The following is a 20,197-nucleotide window of genomic DNA, read 5'->3' as shown; positions in this document are numbered from 1 at the left end:
TTATTGACACTGAGCTGAAATCTTGGCCTCGTTTTTGTATCCAACTCAGCTGCATTCTGACAGTTCATCACTCTGTTGCTGTGTTATTTTGTTAGCTCCACTGTCTCCCTGAACTTAGGAAGCGGCCGCTGGATTCTCAAAGATGTAGGAATTGGAATTGCTTTCACTCATCAAACAACCATGAATAGAGATTATAGTTTTTCAGATGTTGTTTTTCTTAACCCCAAAAAGTGCTTTTTGAAAGGATAAATAAAAAAAATAATTTTCACAATGCTCATTGCCCCAATTTTGTAATCACTGTTTTTTTGGAGTAAACACTAGATCCAATCGTTGCAGAGCCTTATAGTGACCTTGCATGAGCTCAGGCCGTGACGGCATTGTAGTGCTAGCAGCTAGCTCCTTCTGGGGATTAGCACAAGCCTCCAATTAAAGTGCTTTCATTTTCCACAAAGCCATTTCAGTAAAAACAGCACAAGCAAATGCTGAAAATAATCACACACAAATACACACACGCACATTCCTCACTGGTTCTTTTTTAATATTTTTTCTTTACTGTATCAATGTGCACTGAAGCGCCTGTAATTATGGCTCTCTATATAAATCCAGATCCCACAATTACAACCATCCCATGATTCAGTCCCACAGAGCAATGGCGCACACATAGACACGCACTCACATATATACACACATGCCATATTACCACACACTGCTGCATCGCCACAGCCTGTGCAACATCTGTTTTCTCACTCCCTGCCGGAACCTGCTCACCCTTTCAATTATAACCACCACCTATAAAACACTCCTTTACCAAGTGGTGAGAGTTGTGTGTGTGCTTGTGTAAAATTTGTTCCAGGTAAAATTAGGCTGGATCAAGGACATCCACTGGAACAACACTGAGCTAAAAAAAAGTAGTGTCTTGTCTGTGCCTTATTATTTGAAGGCTGAACAGTGTAGAAACATTCAGCTTCAATGCTGGAGGCATTATAAATTCTTTTGAGCTGAGCAAGATTGCATAGATTGAAGTGGTGGTTTAAAGGTGGAGGTAGAGGGCGGTGTTGTGGGCACCATGCCCAGAGGGGTGAGGCAAGCGCCAGCCTACCAGGCCACCAGGTTGTGAGGCCTGTTTCCTGTTTTATAAAGGGGAATATTCATACACATATCTGTTAAAGCTGTTAAATGTATTACCAAGCTGGCCTCATTACAAAAAAAAGAAATAGCAAACTGTGGCAGATGGATCAATGTATATTTTTTTAGAATGAACTCTTCATTCATGATGATCACTCTTCCCCTGCATCCAAGATCTTTTTTTGTTTCTCTCTTCCCTCCTCCCTCCTTTACTGCACTCCCACCCTTCTGTGTAGCTAACAAAAGATGACACATTAATTAAGCCTAAAGAGGTGCATTCCCGAGGTTTTTGCCAACTCTTTGATACACATCTATATCATCTCTACCAGGTTTTTTTTAAAGGCCCCTAACTACTGTTGTTTGCCATCTGAAGTTCCTGTGGGCCTTTTAACTGAGTCCATATGCCTGTGCTTTACGACTCGCCACCTCCAAACATAAGCTTTGGAAGTAAGACCCCACTTTATGGCTGTAGGTCTGGCACGGTGATTATGGTGGTGCCTGCGTTCATTTGGCTTGAGGGGTTGTGAGTTCTACCAGCAAAGAGTCGGGGATTGGCAACATATTGACAGCAGTGGAGCTGACATGCAGCAAATGTGTGTGCGTGTCAGGTCACTATGCATGTGCTCAGGTGAGCTGTGATGGGCCTATTATGGGTTTCCTGCTTCTCACGCCTCTGATGATGTCCGCTGTAAGACCTAATTACACATGTGCACAAACATACCCACTCCCTGTCCCTCACACTGGGAACCAGCACCTGCTGGTCCCAGCCACTGGTTTGTCTCAGTCTCGGTCTCTGTGGGAGTGGGAGCGACGTGTCTCAGAAGTTTAAAACAATGATAAATTATATATATGGAAAAAATAGTCTTTCTTTAAGTTCATGGGAAAGCAGTCAACGGCATCATTTTCTTGTGCACTTTTTTACTAGAATAAGAAAATAGTGCAAGAACCAGATTTAGCAGGAGGCCATGAACCCTACCTTTGTGAGTCAGCCTTGTTCTTTTTTAATGGTATTCTGAAATCAATTTGTTTAAATTGCCTCCATTTAACTTGCCCAAGTACAACAGTCTTAAAAAGATTGCTATCACAGTAATTACTAAGAATGATTGGGCCGATTCATTATGCACAGGAGGATGCGAATGTTAAATAGGGGAGCTGTGTGTGTGAGAGAGATGCAGGAGATAGAGTGTAGCTTGGCATGGCAGTGACCTCCACTAGAATTCTCGCAGCTGAACATTTCTTCTAACATGGTCCAGGAAAGCTGCTGGTTTCTGTTGAGGCCAGGCAGAGTTTTTAGAAGAATTTAGAATCAGAATCAGAAAACTTGTTTAATTCTGCAGGGCAATTATTTTGTAACAATTGTTCAACCTTGTGGAAGTTGTAAAATTATTCAAGTTTTCTGGAAATACATCAGAAGAAATATAAGAAAGCACCGGAGTTCACAGTCTGAACTGTTAGGCTAACAGATTGGATAACATTAAATGCAACTGATAGATTAGCAGAGGGAGTTATGTAAACAACCAAGACGGCATGTAAAAACTCCTCGGATTTGCAGTATGGATGTAGCCCCACTGCTAACACTTCAGTGTCTGGATTGCAGATGCTGCCAGGGTTTAACATGATCAGGTCCCTGGTGTAATTAATTCTAACATTAAATTGCTGGTCAACAGGAGCTCCATTCCTAGAAGCTTCAGTAAAAAAAAAAAAAAAAAAATTTCCCCTCTCACCCAAGAGGTTTCCCTAGTTTCAAAGAAGGAATTGAGGAGAGCTGAAACACCTTCAAGAACCCAAAAAAGAGTCCAGTTTCTTTCTACTGAAGTTCTTAGGATTACTATGACCTGGACCTGGATGACTGAGAATCTACACAGACAGCAGCTCCACTGAATGAAAGAGATAACAACATGATGAAAAACAAGAGAACTAATCTCTCCAGCAGAAGAAGAAAATAAGTTTCAAAACTCTGAGCACGAACAGGAGCCGCTATAGCAGGCTTTTCATGTCTGAATTTGACATCATTTCTTCAATCTAGTTAACAGTGAGACAGGACAGCATATCCCTATACGTCCATATCATTCCCTGATATCATATTCAGATATGTTTCTAAGCCGTTGAGTCCTTTTTGAAATCACATCTACAGTGGTGGCAAAAAAATATCAAAGATCAAATTTCAAAAGGCTGACATTGCTGGTGTTGTCTGTGTCCAGTATCCCGTTTTTCCAGCCCAAGGCTGACGCCTCGACTGAGCAGGAAGAGAGCACTGTCCATCTCACCACTGTCAGATGCCAGCATTGACTTGCAGACCATGATCCGCACCTCACCCAACTCCTTAGTGGCCTACATCAACAATTCCCGCTCCAGTTCGGCTGCCAGCAGCTCCTATGGGCATCTTTCAGTTGGAGGGATCAGGTATGTACACAGTGTGCATGCAGGTTGTTTGACCAACACATACACATAGCTACAGCCATACAGACACTTTAGCACAGCAGTACTCCTAACTGTTGATCAGCAAATCAGTCAGTAGGACTGTAAGAACACAAACTGCAATGCAAGTGTCTTGCACTGCTAGGTGACATGCTACTGACAATTGGGTCAAATTATCTGAAACTGAATCACAGTAATCCTACCTCAGGTTTAGTTTGTGCTACTAGACAAAAATCTTCATCTAACATTTTCTCTTTCTTCACATGCAGCCCTACGTTCAGCTTTCCCCATCCCATCAACCCAGTGGCTTACCAGCAGCTGCTGTCCCAGCAGAGGAGTCTCAACGCTTTCGGCCACACACCTCCTCTCATTCAACCAACAGCATCATCTTTCTCTGCTCGCCAACACCCCCTCACTGCTTCACCTATGTCCACCCACAACACGTCCAACTCTGAGCCAAACCAGGTAGGAATCTGAGTGTTTGTACTCTTGTGTGTCACACCATTTCCATGGATGTGTCCAATGGCCTTGTGCAAAACTAATATGTAATAACTGCCTTCTCCTGGTGCCTACCAGTCTGACTGTAGACTGCAGCCCACTGCACCAATGTAGTTTTCTCACACAGGCTCATGAACTGTTTAAACCAAACTAACTTAGGATGTGGACCTATAGGGTCATAAGTGAATCATACACACTAGTCATCTGTTCTGTGTGCGCTGGAGAAACATGCAGCATTTGTACACAGCCCTGACCTAAGACACAAAACGCTACTCGAGCATGTCCTCTACATATTCATGCTTTGCACTCTAAATATACTATCCACAAACAGTCTTCCCCCAGAAGAAGATTCCACTAATACAGTTTTATGAGCTAGTTAGACCATAACTGCACCTAATATGACAAAAGACTGACCCATGAATTCAAATGATAGTGAACAGTATTTGCCTGATCTATGACATCCTATTATTTGGCCAGATGTGAATTCAGGTGTGAAAGGTTGCGTCACCACCATTTGGTTACTGGTCTTTCCAGCTGCATCGCTCCTAACCGTGGCAGTTTGTTCACTCTCGCCCAGCTCCTACCTGGTAACCTTTGTTGTCCAGACTAGTTCTGCAGTGATCAGGAGAGGCAGAGAGACACCTATTTTTTCTAGGGCCGTGAACACGGTACACAACATTTCAGTTTTACACAGAAAGCTGTGCCTGTTTACAGACTTTTTGCCTGACTACAGTAAATAGTCACCGTTGCAGGCATGCACTCAACAGTGGCTTCAGCTACGTGCTGGTAGCATTATTTCTAACACACTTGCAACAGAGAGAGAGTCACTCACTTGCAGCAACAAGGACCAACTAGACCCACATCACACCCATGTTTCACAAGGCCACTTGTCTAAAGAGGAAGGCTTGGCTGGTAACACTTTAGAGTAAAGTAGTCAATTAAGATATTAATACTGCACAATCATTTTCATTTCTGATTTTAAAAAACAAAACAAACAAAAATAAAAAAACCTAAAAACACTCACACACCAATTTTTTGTTCTTACCAGCCCACATTTAGTTCATTGTACATTTGTCCATACCTGTGAATTTTTATAGATCTCTGAAGTTTGCCATAGAAAGCAATGGAAAAAAGATCTAAAATGGACTGACTAAGGGAAAAGACAAAAACTCAATGGTCCATGAAAGAGTTGAAAATATTTACTGTATTTTGCTGCTCTGTGGGCGCAGTTGTAACTTCCTAGTTAGCATTACAACTGTCATTAAGCAGCAGGTAAAGGAGGGCCAGGACTGATTCACATTACATTACTGTTAAATCTATTGTTTTTTTTAGGTTAAGTTGAATGCAGTTAAAATTGTTTATAGCTTTTTCCAACATTAAATAATAAAAACAACATATTGAGCTGACAAATACATTTGAGGAGCTCGGACTAGCAGGTTAGGTTTGTGTCCTAAAGTGTGTGTTGTTATGAATGAAATAGTTTTTGTAAATAAAGTCCCTGGTCAGAAATATGCAGGAGCCTGCTGTAGACACTAATGAAGAGAATGAATCAGTGACTCTGTCAAAGACTTCATGAGCATATATTTACACCTTATTGCATTTGCTGCTGCACACAAACAGCGAGACACCCCCCATCCACACACATACACAAACACACATTCAGCTTTATTTCAACAGTGATCAGAACCATATTTCCTTTTTGGTTTCCAGCCAACTGAATGAATCATCAAGGCCCCCAGAAATGTTGAAGTATAGCGTCTGGGTGGGATTAGAAGATTCTTCTCCAATGTTGGACCCCCTCCAATGAACCTCAATACACACACACACACACACACAAACACACACACACTCATTTATTTCCTTTCTTTCCATCTCCATTAGCACTTTAACAGGCCTTCTGAGCCTTTGTCTTTCTGTTGTGCTCAGAGAGAGTCGGCAGATCAAAGCCACACACACACACACACACACACACACACACACACACACACACACGCTCACACACATGTACACCCTCCCCTGCCTCCTCCCCAATCCATAGTGAGGGTAATAACTCCTCTTCTTTCATATTTCCTTGCGGCTTTGGCGATCATAAAGCAGTCTAAACTGTTTAGTCTCGGCAGCGGGTCCTAGTCTGACTTATGGACCGCGGTGCCTGGCGCAACCAAGACTCTTCACATCTCATTGCAGTGAAGTTGAAAAAAAAAACGCATGGTAGCTTTGTGACTTAGAGATCTGACTCCCCGTTGCTGCTCTCTGTGGTGTGGAAAACAGCAGAGGCGACTGAGTGGAATCTGGTGGTTTCATTTATTGACTGATTAGTTAAATTAATAGGTGAGTGAGTGGGAGGGCTAAGGGATGCATGGATGAATGAATGGTGAGGTTGTGGGAATTTATGAAGTGATTGGATGATAAATTATGAATGAGTGGGTTGCTGGGTGGGGAAGTGGGTGCGTGGTTGAGAACCACATGATTCTGCCCCCTTTTTGCATTCAGGAAATCATATCCACCACAGTAAAAACATGTGTCCCTATAACTCTCCCTCATGTCTTATTTTGGTGTCTTTTAGAATGCCAGTGGAGACCCAGCAGTGAGCAGCACAGTCAACCCACTGACTACCAAAAGGTCAAAGGTTAAGACTGAAGCAGAGGGTCCACTACCTATTTCACCATCCTCTCAGGTGAGCAAAAATAGTTGCCATAAGTAGACACTCAAAAATTCGGTTCAGCTTATCAGTAGTGGGTTAAGAATTTCGTTTTTTGATCTGCAACAACCTTCAAAAAACCCTAAACATTACCAGACATTTTTTCTCTCTTGTCTATCTCTGTCTGTTGCAGCTACTTACAGTGGGACAATAACCCTGTTTTTAAGTGTAGTTGCTAATTTGGTTCTAATTGATTATGGGTAACGATTAAAAATGCAGCTTTAATCAGTGTGTCACACAATAAGATCGAGCAACAACTCTCACTGTCATTACGATTAGGAAGCAGATAAGATAGGAGAGAGAAAATGTTTCAGAATGTTTCTTTACATATTGATCACAGATCTGGGTAAAAGATTCTGTCTGTGTTTGCAACGTTTATTCTAGTCTTTTATAGGCTTTAATAGATTTTTAAAAAACTGTCTGTACTGTTTGTTAGCCCCCTTCTGACAAAGTGCTGTACTGTGTTTGTCCAGGACCATGGCGGGGGGATCTTGGACCTGAGTGAAGATCTGGATAAAGATGAGTGCAAACAGGAGCCTGAGGCCATATATGAGACCAACTGCCACTGGGAGGGCTGTTCCAAAGAGTATGACACCCAGGACCAGCTTGTTCATGTGAGTGCCAAGTTTGGTGACAATAGGGTTGTTGTATAGTTTTATCACAGTCTCAGATGTATTTTAACTAACAGAAAGAGTATATAGACGCTTACCTGAAAATCACGTTGAGAAAATGACCAAATGTCACTTCTGGGTTCAGTGTCACGTCTTTCACAGTTAGTATTGATCGTGACAGTCTGGATGCCAGTCATGTCATTAGCATTATTAGATTTGTATGCTGTTGTAAAAATATTTTTCAAATGATGCCATCAGAGCTACTGCATTTTGTTGTGTAAAAAATGAACAGTTCAAATAACTCCTCGCTCCTCATTAAATCCATGCTGATTAAGTCTGGTCAGAAAGCTGTCCAGTGACTGATCCTTTCCTGTTGACTTGACATGCACGTTAATGAGCCTTCCAGCACTCACCAAATTCAAGCCAGAGCCCTGCAGCTGTGTCCCCCCACAAACCCCTCAGCCCCATGAACCTTAACCCCTACCCTCTTACACCCAACAACACCCCAACCCCTGAAGCCCAGAGGGCTGACCATAAATCTATTGTTATGCCAGCTACTCTGGCACTATAGAGCCTTATGCTCCACCTCTTTCCAGGCTAACTTCTCTTCTTCCTCTCTACTTTCTGACTAGTTGTTATTCATCTCAGCACAGTGATAGGAGGGTCACGTGTCAGGTTGAGAAACACCGAGACCAATGGGAGGCGGTGGACAGGTCGCTGTGGGCTGCTAGAAGTCAGGACCAGAGTTACCTTTAGGAACTATTGCCCCGGCTCCAGCTCTCGAACCACAAACTCTGTGAGAGCTTGCCAGCATTAGTGAGTGGACGAACAGAGGTGGTGGTGGTTTGACTGTGGGTGTATATGGACAATATGAGGCCAGCAAATTTTTAAATCCTCACCGGACATTGTGTTTTTAAGTTTTTGCTTTCTATAAACTTTATAAATATAAACACAAGTCTGGCAGTGTAATACCTGTTTTTTTCTTTTGCTGTTCCTGACAGTATCTCCTTTAGCACATGTTGGATTTCACACAAGTTCTCACAATGTCAGAAAAAAAAAATCCCACACACCTGTGGGTTTTTCTGGTATCTGTTTGACCAAAGTAATCCTGTTTCAAGAGCCCCAAAATTATGGATTCACAGTCGTGTGTAACCTGAAAATAGAGACCTGTGCTTGGGCCACACACTTGTTTCCATTTTGCCTCCTTCACCCAAAATAGATCACAGCAGAATCGCCAACCACAGAGCTTTTTCACTGGTGAAGAAGTGGTCACATAAGTGGACCATTGTGGGCTTGGATGTCCTCAGGAAATGAAGTGGTTCCTCTGGTTGTGTGGATATTTGCATGTGGTGCAAGTTTTGAAATGTGTCTGTTCAGAAACATTGTGCGCGTACAGCCAGCATGTTTCCTGCTATATAAGTGGTTTGAGTTTGTTTGATGAGACTTGTTGTGTCAGAGGATGTGGTTAAGATAGCTGTGGAGGTACTCTGGATAATAGCAATTCTCTTAAAATTTTTCAAGAGCATCCTGTAAGGAAAAAAAAAAAGATATATATTTTTTTTCATACCTCATATTCAAGCACTGGCTTGAATATGAGGTATAGCTCGTCTCAAAGTCCTAGACAAGCTGATGCAAATTTTAGGTGCACAATTAAACATGTCACAGGAAACTTTGTCTGTCCCTAACCAATTTCCTGACTCATCAGAAGTAAGGAGAATGGATGATAAAGGTGGTCACAAAGTCCTCTTCCTGATGACTTTTTGCGAGAATCCGGGCAAGCTCCTCTTCCTAGACAAATGGTAACACAAACATGAACAGCCTGAAAAAACAGTCATTTATAGGTTTTGTTTCCTATAATAACTGTCAGTTATAATGGATAGCACCATCGCTCACAATGTGTGTGGGTGATGGTGCATGCATGGACATATAAAAGAGGGAGTATCTTCTGGTGGGAAAAAAAAATACAAGAATCTGCTGACTCGTCTTTAGAAGCACACACACACTTGGTATCTAGTCAGTGTGTTTTTACATTTATTTGTATCACAGATGTACGTGTGTTTAGATACATTGTGATGATTGACTAGAAGTGATTTGTCTTTTCAGCACATCAACAATGACCACATCCACGGTGAGAAGAAGGAGTTTGTGTGCCGCTGGGAGGAGTGTTCACGGGAGCAGAAGCCCTTCAAGGCCCAGTACATGCTGGTGGTCCACATGAGGAGACACACGGGAGAGAAGCCACATAAATGCACAGTAAGAAATTCATGTTCTTGTAAAATCCTATGGTAACTGCCTGGTTAACAGACTGACGAAACACAGGATTATCTGACTCACTGCCTAACTGAAAACTGTATTTAAAGCAGTATTTCAGTAACTTAGTGTTACTCTTCCTTAAAGTTGATAAAACCTACATTTCCTACTATGCAACCAGCAGCATGTCTTCTCATATTTGTCAACGTTTCCGCAGGGCTACAGCAGGCAGTATACTACTGTACACACATACAGACTGAGTAATACTGGATATGACTGGTAAAAGGAACTTCATGTGAAAATCTTTGGAGGGTCTCTTTAGTGGAGGGCTTAATGCATTATTCAGCTAATACAAACAGAAGTTAGATGTTGCTTAGCCACATTAGCAGTTAAGCATTTGCAACTGTACACCCCGACCTTTTGCCTCTGAAAAATCTGACTCACTGAAAAGTTCATGTGATTTTCTTTGTGCGTACCACCAGTGATATTTCCATGTTGATACAGTAAATCATAGGGTTTCACTGAAGCCTTTATTTTCTGTGTGAAGATCAAATTAGGGGGCTGTTTGCTTGGCTTCAAAGCTCAATCACAGGCTCTTGTGAATGCATTAAAACAGATGACTTGTGAAGGAGAGAGTGAAGAAAGCTGATTGACAGCGTGGGCGTATAATTAAAATCTGCAGACAAGCAGGGGGCCATGGTTCCTTATTAAGACCAAGCTGTATATTCTGTGCACAAATCCCACATGCATCTTCTGATAACACTCTGACTCCCCTTTACTCTTTTCTTTAAAGGGAGAATCTTCTGACTTTTTCATCTCCTTTCTGAGCTTCTCTTATTTGATTCTCTTTTAATTTCAAAGCCAATTACACTCACAATGACTGCTCAGAAGGAATACCAAATTATAGCTTGTACAGTACAAGTGAATACAAAGGCTAAACACAGACTTCTCTTTGTCTCAACAAAGCACACCAGACAAAGAGCTCTACCACACCTCACACTTAGTTTAGATATTTCACATAATAGCCCTTTTTACCAAAGTGTAGCAGGGCTTTGCTTTTGTGTGGCACTCCACAGTAGGTGGGCAAGAGTCCAAGAGTAGATTACATTTAAAAATTGAAACACACAGGGCTTTTTTGTTGTTGTTACCCGTCTCTTTCTCTGCCCAGCTGCAGACAAAATAACACGGCACTCAAGCAGTCAGCCTCACTATCTGTTTGTCTGGGTGTCTGTCTCTCTGCAGTTTGAGGGCTGCTCCAAAGCTTACTCTCGCCTAGAGAACCTCAAGACCCACCTCAGGTCCCACACCGGGGAAAAGCCCTATGTGTGTGAGCATGAAGGCTGCAATAAGGCCTTCTCCAACGCCTCAGATCGGGCTAAGCACCAGAACCGCACACATTCAAATGAGGTATGTTCACCCCACACACACACACACACACACACACACACACGCACACACACACACACACACAGATTAATCAGCTGGTAGGATTTCATGTATTTGATCTAGCTTCATTTGAGTTACCAGAATCGTCAGTGTTGAGGTCTTCACATTTGTTCTATTTGCTGTTTAAGAGTTTTATGTTTTGCATAATGGCATGCCAAAAAAGTTGTCGCTACTATATTTCTGTGATAATTTATGCAGGCCTCACATAGGACAATCTGAAAAGTCTGCGATGAGCTTCTTTTATTGCATGCTAATATTTTCCATCCACATCTGAAGAGACTCAAAATTCCTTTCTTCTGCAATAAGAATCGTGTTAAATCCCTCTTGGCAGAAACCATATGTGTGTAAAATCCCGGGCTGTACCAAGCGCTACACAGACCCAAGCTCTCTCAGGAAGCATGTAAAGACAGTCCATGGACCCGAAGCCCACGTCACCAAGAAACAACGAAGCGACGCTCCTCCGAGACTGCAGCCACCCAAAGGCAATGGGGAGAATGAGGCAAACTCTAAACATGGTGCAAGAGGCGTGGATGGCAAGATTGAAGCAAACAGCACCTCTAGGGGAGTGGAAGACTGCCTACAGGTCAAATCTATCAAGACGGAGAACTCTATGGTGAGTCCAGACACATAAAATGACCAGTGTCACCAGTAACATAAGCGTGATGAATTCTTGGTATTGTGTGTTGTTAAGAAGCCATCAAACGAGCTAACATGAATTTTCTCAGTTTTCCACTTTACTAACATTGCTTTAAACTAATTGTTTACTGCTAGTACTGCCTGCGTCCCTTCTAACTCACTCTCTGGTTCTCGCTTGAACTTGCTTATCTCTTTCCCTTAAAACCTTCCTAATGGACAGACTTCATTGAGGTGAGCACACAAACTGTCTGTCTGTCTTTTTACAGCTCTGCATAGGAAATGTGCAAGTATATCATCATGTTTCATGCTACATCACTGCATTCTTGCATGATGAAGTTGGACCATGAGTGCATGATTATTTATTTTAACATATTTAAATGATGTTCCTTTATCTATGGTACACACACTGCCATTAAACTGGATTTTTCTGTCCACGAGATCACCAACTCATGATAGAAGTCATTGTCACATTAATATTGAAAAGCTGGGACTGTTTTACTATGTGTGTTGAACAAGTACTGCTAACATCATGCTGTGATCAAGATTTTAGTTCATTTTAAACCAGTGTGAAATCTTATCGCTGCTGGACTGTTGTTCACAGAACTTGTTTCTTTATTGTAAATAAATCAATCTCTTCTATATTTAATGTGATTATGGAATATATATATATATACACGCCTGCATTAGTTATTACAAACCACCATTACAATCAGAATTTTTTAACCCTGGTAATTTTTTAATATTAAAGAATGCCTAATGGAGTTCTCTGAACTTGGCGTGAGACTGTAGTTTTTATTTTTCCCTCATTTATATTCATTTTTAATTTTTAATTTCACTTACTTTTCATCTCATTTTTGTTTTTCTTCACATCATATAATCAAATAGCAAACTGATGTGAGTGTAAAGTTTGGCAGAATATCTGTTCGCTAGTGGAAAACTGAATGAAGAGCAACCTTAATTTATAATCGGCCTCCTGTAGTTTGATTCATCACATTTATATTGACTTACTCCTTCCAGACATATCAGTCCAGTCCTGGCGGCCACTCGTCATGTAGCAGTGAGCCGTCACCTCTCAGCAGTGCCAACAACAACGACAGTGGAGTAGAGATGGCCATGCACAGCGGGGGCAGCTACGGGGACATCAGTGCGCAGGATGAGTGCCCCATGGTTGACTCCACTGTTCCCACTGGGGCACAGCAGGCTGGGGTGGGACTTCAGTTGAGGAAAGCTGCAGGTCATGGTGGCGCAGTAACTATCAAGCTGGAAAATATCAAGAAGGAAAGGCTGAAGACAGTGAGGGACTCCTGCCCATGGGTTAACTCTGCACCACAGCAACTGCAGGGTCAACGCAACAGCATGAAACTGCCTCCCATACCTGCAGTCGGTAAGCAGAAAATGCTGAGAAAATCTTTTTTGCTTTCATGTTTAAAAGGCAAAGTGGTTTATTGTACAATAAAAGCTGAACATCCATAATCAGTAATGCTCACTCTGTAATATAAATATGCCATTAGTTGGTGTCATTATGTCATAATGTTTCTTTTATCATTCTTTTCTACCAGGTTCCCTGCTGGAAAGTTCCAACATAATGAGTAACTTGAATGGTTCATACCCTAGCCAACGCATGGGTGATCTGTCTTCATGTGAGGTAACACTGCTGAACCAGCTAAATGAGCGCCGTGACAGCACCACCAGCACCATCAGCTCAGCTTACACCTTGAGTCGGCGTTCCTCCGGTATTTCACCCTGCTATTCCAGCCGTCGCTCCAGTGAGGCATCTCAGTTTGGTGCTAACCGCCACAACAATATCAGTTCGGCTGACTCGTATGACCCAATTTCCACTGATTTGTCTCGCCGCTCCAGTGAAGCCAGCCATTGTGGGGGTGGTGGTGTCAGTGGAGGAGGTGGTGGTGGCCTTCCAAGTCTCCTCAGTCTTACACCAGCTCAGCATTATCGGCTCAAGGCAAAGTATGCTGCTGCCATTGGTGGAGCTCCACCTACTCCTCTTCCCAATATGGATCGAATGAGCCTGAGGACACGCATGGCCCTCTACAGTGACTCCCAGGAAGGCTCATCGCACCCATTCCATCAGCCACCATCTGGAACTGTGCCCAGGCGATGCAGTGATATTGGATATGGCACGCAGAGCATGATGCCCCATGAAGTGCCCACCAACCTTCCACGTCGTGCCAGTGACCCAGTGCGTCGTTCCACACTAGACCCTCTGTCCTTTCCCAGAGTCCAGCGCTATAACAGCATGAATAGTATGAGCCCCATGAACGCTGCATCAGCTACAGAACGCCACCAGGCACTGGCTATGCAGGGATATACTCGCTCTGACGGCAGCCTGCAACGCTACCCATTTGCTCCCAGACCACCTAGCATTTCTGAGAATGTTGCCATGGAGAACATGGCAGTTGATGGAATGATAGTTGGGGGAGAGCAAGGTGGAGATGAGGATATGGTACTTCCAGATGATGTGGTGCAATACCTCAGGTCACAGAATTCTGGCCCCTCAGGTCACAACTTGGGACAAGTCGACTATAATTCCAACAATCAGACTCAGGGCTACCAGACAGGCATGGCCCCACCAGTATCATTTTATGCGCAGAGAAGGATGGCCATGGTAGATGCAACCATTTCTCACTCCAATCAGGACATGCCGTCCTGCCAGATTGGTCCTGGTGACTCACAGCACTCTTTTTTAGCACCATCAGACAACATGAAAAAGAACAACATGCCAGTGCAGTGGAATGAGGTGAGCTCAGGTACAGTGGACGCCACAACCAAACTCTCCAAACAACAACAGCATCCTCTAAGGGGGAACCTAGCTGTTGTTCAGCAGCGGCACAACTTTGGGTCCTTGCAGGCACAAGGTCAGGGTCTGAGCAGCAACCAGCAGGTTGTGCCTATGAGCCAGAATATATCTATGCAGGGGTATGTGAACCACAACAGCCAGAGGCTGATGAACATGTCCCTCCAGCAGTATCAGCAAGCAAGGCAATGCAGCAATGTGAATTTTAATGAGCAAATGAGTCCTCAACAAGGGTATGGCCAAGAGGCAATCCCAAATTCTATATCTGGGAGCACTAGCATGAGACCTACCCGTAACAGCATGGCAGATTCAGAATTGCAAAGTTACAGAGCAAGAACACAGACTGATGGGTATTCTCATGTGAGCCAAGGTGATCAGCAGCAGAATTGCAGTGTTCTCTCCCAGCAGCAACAGTACAATATACAAAATGGAGGGAGAGGAATCTTACAACCCAGGCCCCCAACAGAGCCCAAATCCATTGCCAAACAACACACAGGCTCTATTGGGACAGAACAGAGCCGCATCTCCAAGTCTTCTGATTTGAGCCTCAGTCATGGTAATGACACCTCTGAGGCAAGCCCAAAGAGGCCCAGTGGGTCTGTGGCCCACAACAGCAACTCAGAAAATCAGAACTCTGCTGTGTTTTACACAGGTCAGATTCATATGTTTGAGCCAACCTCTGTTAGCTATGATGCCCCAATGTCCCCATGTGTCAGCCAGGCTCCTGCCAGCAACAATTCTGCTGCAGCCAACATGGCTTCACCAGGAGTCAACCAGGTCTCCAGCAGTACAGTGGATTCTTCCACTGGTGGATCTGGGGGCACAGAGCATGCCCAGATTGACTTTGACACCATGCTTGATGATGGGGACCACTCCAGTCTAATGTCAGGCACCCTGAGTCCTGGCCTTCTGCAGAGCCTCTCCCAGAGTTCCTCACGTCTCACCACCCCCCGCAACTCTGTCACACTTGCGTCCGTACCAGCAGGGATTGGCAACATGGCCATTGGTGACATGAACTCCATGCTCACAGCCTTGGCTGAAGAAAGCAAATTTCTCAACATGATAAGCTGAGAGCAATCAAACACCTTGTCATCCATCCATTCTTACCATGTCTGTCTGGAATATATAGACTAGACAAGAACGCACTGATTGTACAATGCAAAACTGGCTATTTCATAAACTTCATCTTCATTGTCAATAGTAATATGCTTATCTTGTAATATTTGCTTCAGATTATAATATGTTACTTTAAAAAGTTAATAGTAAATATAGCTAGGGATAAGGACCATTTTCTGTCATCATTTGTTAAAAAAGCCATACTTCTTAGCTTCAACTCTATGATAGCCCAGGGTATGTAAATGCATTAAAACAATTGCCATTCAGTATTTGCTGGTTTTACAGGCCTTTACAAAGTGGTGCACTGACAACAGTTCACATAGTGCCTTGCTAAAGACATCAAGGTTGAGCATCTGAGTACATCATAAAAACAGACTTACCAGGAAATGGACATGACATGTAGATATCAGATAATATTTTCTCATGACGAACATTATGTGTGTAGATTTTACTGTGTGGTACTTGCTTTAAGTTATGCTATAGACGTTTGATGTTGAAACTAGGGCTGTCAAAGATACATTGACATGTGAACACTTGCTATTCGTTTGAAAAAGATGATGTCCTAACCTGGAACACACCCTGAAACACACTTGCATGCTATGAAAATTATTAAGAAATTTGCATTCTTTTGGAACTAGGTTTGAAACACAGTCACATAGCCCAAAAGGAAAATGTGGGGCTTTTTTTTCATTCAAATTCTCACAGAACTACAGTGGTTTAAGCTGATCACTGAACTGTGAAATATATTTAAAGCACTCGGGGCTATGGAACACAATCCGAGCCAAGCAACAAAACATACATGTAGAAATTGATACATAACCATTTAAAAGACAAACTGTAAACATAACTGCTGCTGCAGTTTGTGTATGCACTTACCTCAGTGCTATTGTAGCAACCTGTCCTGTGCAAAGCTTGTTTCGCATTGCTCAGTTTTAACTACACCTTGAGTTTGGAATTAACAGTTCTTATGGTAAACATAGTGATGGTGTAAGTTTTTCTATTAGGTTCAATATGGAATTAATCCCATTTGGCAGGAAATTTTTAACTAATTGCAATTTACAAAATGCAGTATGTGACAGCCCTAGTTTAAACACATGGTTGTTCAACATTATCATCCACAGATATTAAGTGCTTTTTGATCATGACCTGAGCTCTTGGGGATGGCACTGTAAAATCAGATTTTCTTCTTTGCCCTCTGGATCAGAGACATTAACTCTCTATGGTTCCATCTCACAAGGGTAAATGATTGAAAAGGACAAGGATATGCCTCTGTGTTAGTCCATCAGGGCACATGAATCCATGTGTATCTGATGAGCAGCATTCTCTAAAAGAATATACAAGTACCTCTGTGTGTTCTCAGTAGAGATCCAACCCTAATTAACACATTCATACCCCCCTTGCTGAATCCCATATCTCCCCAGGGTTCCAGATGAACTGCAGAGTCCAGGAAGGGACTCAGACTTTGATAATAAAAATCCTGTTACGGACAGGATCCATGAAATAGGTCTGCAGATTCCTCTGTTTTATTATGTTTGTTGAATTTCTAAGTAGCCTTTCAAATGTTTGTGTATGCTACCATCCACTTTTACTATGCTCAGTGTGTGTGGGTTCGTGAGTGTGTGTGTGTGTGTACATAGCTTTTGTACATTTCAAATAAACTATCTCCTTTTTTTCTGTTTAAATTCCTTCGTTATGTCTTCTTTGAAATCACATGGTCTGTGGTCCCTGGAGGGCATTAAAGTAAGGCCGATATGCTACAAGCGAAATCACATTTGCCGTGTTCGCAGACTGCTGTGTTAAGGGTGAACCCCAGTATACACGGTGTTACTCCAGTGACCATACTGTATGTATAAATACATAAACCAAACTATGTGTAAGATACAGATGAGTGACACACTAAAGGAAAAAACCTGAATAAATGACTAGAGAAATACAGTAAATGCATATGCATCCACACAGGTAAAAATTCATTTTTAGAATAAGGCAATTAAAAGACACAATTGGCATTAATAGATTAATAATTTATAATTCTGAGCAAACCCAGGTGATTCTGATGTGATATTAAGATGTCAAGAGGAACCGATCTAAATGACTTTGAAAGAAGGTTCATTGGTGACGATCGGATAGTAGGAGCTTCAGTCACAAAGACTGCTTAACTGGCAACTAGTCTCTCAGTAGGAACAAGGACTAAGGTGACTTTCATATTTCGATCTAATGGGAAAAACATCAGTACATAGGGTTGGAGATCTAGAGACTTGGAAAATCAATGCCGTGGCGCATTGAAGCTGTTCTGGCAGCACATAGCCCAATACCTTTCTGAGTAGTGTTATGTTAGTGTTTCTTTTACTTTGTCACTCATCTGTTAGTATGATTTTTTTTTTCTACTTACCACATGCTCATTTCTGCCTGTCATAAAACAGCTGACTGAGAGTTGAAACTAACCTATTTACTTTTTTGTATGATCGAGTTGTTAGAGAAATAGGTCAACAATTTATTAATCTTGATAGCAATAGTTGTAGTGGGGGGTAGGTAAACTGAAGTTACATTGTCAGTCACAGTGCTTGTAACAGGATATTTGGCAGTGTGTGTGGAAGCGCTAAGGCCAACAAAAATGTACAGTGTTGTACAGTTAAAGCAAACAATAGGGTGCAGCCAATGAGTGACACTGTGTTCGATGTGGATCCATTATCAGCATTATCAGATGGTGCTAACATACAACCTGAGACTCATCAGTCCCATTTGCCTCTCCTGTAGCACCAGTCAACAAATTAGCTCCTGAGTGGGAGTGACATTTAGAGAAGCTCAGTTAATGACAGGTGTGTAAGACAGATGCGATGTCAAAAATTGAAGAATGACAATCATCGATCAGTCGATCAGACTTTATTTATATGGCACCTTTCATCCAAATAAAATGCAACACAAAGTGCTTAACAGACAATGGAAGTAAAAATACAATAAAACTGTTCAAACAGCTCCCCCCACGCAGTCAACTTCTCAATAAAGGACTCAGGGATTGAGGAACTGAGGAAACGCTATCCTAACACCAGATGAGATAAATAAGATAAAAATAAGCTAAATAAATATTTAAACTAAAATAAATGAAATAAAATACATAATAGTATTAAAATAGAGATAATTAGAAATGGAAATAGAATTTAAACAATAGAGAGAATAAATAGAGAAGCCAATAAATAAAATTAATTTTTTTAAAAGTAATAAATAAAATGTATCACATCGATCAAAAGCCTGACTAAAAAGGTAGGTCCTGAGTTTGCTTTTAAAAATACCAACACTCTCTGCTGCCCTCAGGTCTTTTGGAAGGCTGTTACAGAGATGTGGGCCATAGTAGCAAAATGCTACCTCACCGCAGGTTTTTGTTCTTGCTTTAGGTTTAATTAAAAAGCCACTACCAGAAGACCTGAGGGTTCTAGAGGGTTCATAAGATAAAAGCTAATCGGATACCCAGACCATTAAGAGCTTTATAAACCAATAAAAGGATCTTAAAATTAATTCTAAAAGAGACAGGTAACCAGTGCAGAGACTTTAAAATCAGTGTAATGTCAGCTCTCCTCCTGGTCTTAGTCAGCACACGTGCTGCCGAGTCTTGAAGAAGTTGGATGGATGTACAGTCTTCTTAGAGAGTCCAGATAGGAGAACATTACAGTAGTCAATTCGACATATAATAAAAGCTTGTATTAGTGTCTCTGCACAAGTTTCAGAGAGTACTGGTCACAGTCTGGCAATATTTGTTCAGTGATACAAAAGTAGTCTTGTAATTTTTTAATGTGGGGCTGAAAATTGATTGCAGAGTCCAAGGTTACTCCAAGATTTTTAACTTGTTTGCATGGTTTTAATGTCAGAGCTTGTAGCCCTGAACTAAACTTGTCTCTCTGAGCTTCCGTTCCTATGACCAGTACCTCCGTTTTGTCCTGTTTGATCTGTAAAGAATTCTTTGCCATCCTTGGTTTAATGTCTAAACTACAGTTAAAAAGGGCATCGATAGGCCTGAGGTCATCAGGAGACACAGCAGTGTGTCACCAGCATAAGGAGACTGTTGTCATGTCTCCTGATAACATTTCCAAGGGGTAGCATATACAGATTTCATTTCTTTGACAAAAGCTCAAAGAAATTAAAACAAGACTGTTTTAGGAACTATTTTCACTAGTCACATGGATGGACTCTTCATTTGCATTTGGAGTTGTTCAGACTGCATGAACCACCACTAAACTCAGATGTGACAAATGGTGATTGATTAAAGCTTCAGAGGACAGCGAGCAACATACCACCCGGATAGTATTGTCAACACATGGATAGTTTTTTTTTTTTTTTGAACTCGCTTTTTTTTTAAATAAAATTATGTTTCATCTAAGAATGTTGTGTCCAGAATTGTAATAAATTAGAGAATTAGAAAATAACAAATTCTTCTGCCTTACCATTTTGAAATTCAGCATAGTGTCAATTTGAACAAAAACTCTTGAGATCCTTTAGCATAAATTTACCTTCACAAGTTTTTGACACTTGTTTCTCCAGTCTTAGTGCCGAGAGATTACTATGATAACTGTAGTGTTTATGTTTCAATAACAG

At 41.8% G+C, this 20,197-nt stretch overlaps 1 protein-coding gene across 1 annotated transcript in view; it reads left to right on the top strand.

Annotated features, from left to right (window-relative positions):
- Nucleotides 1–17,281, top strand: part of gli2a (GLI family zinc finger 2a) — an 85,808-nt gene extending 68,527 nt beyond the window's left edge. The window contains exons 6-14 of the mRNA XM_008286064.1: nt 3,327–3,528; nt 3,813–4,008; nt 6,608–6,718; nt 7,216–7,356; nt 9,457–9,606; nt 10,846–11,010; nt 11,381–11,662; nt 12,703–13,069; nt 13,245–17,281. Of these exons, the coding sequence (XP_008284286.1) occupies nt 3,327–3,528; nt 3,813–4,008; nt 6,608–6,718; nt 7,216–7,356; nt 9,457–9,606; nt 10,846–11,010; nt 11,381–11,662; nt 12,703–13,069; nt 13,245–15,568 (3,938 nt within the window). The 3' untranslated portion in view covers nt 15,569–17,281. The remainder of the gene's footprint in view (nt 1–3,326; nt 3,529–3,812; nt 4,009–6,607; nt 6,719–7,215; nt 7,357–9,456; nt 9,607–10,845; nt 11,011–11,380; nt 11,663–12,702; nt 13,070–13,244) is intronic.
- Nucleotides 17,282–20,197: the final 2,916 nt, after the last annotated feature.

This window comes from Stegastes partitus, unplaced genomic scaffold, assembly GCF_000690725.1.
Source record: "Stegastes partitus isolate 25-593 unplaced genomic scaffold, Stegastes_partitus-1.0.2 Scaffold429, whole genome shotgun sequence".
Classification (NCBI taxonomy): Eukaryota; Metazoa; Chordata; class Actinopteri; family Pomacentridae; genus Stegastes; species Stegastes partitus.
The sequence above is the reverse complement of the archived record's forward strand: the minus strand, read 5'-3'. Positions and strand labels throughout refer to the sequence as shown.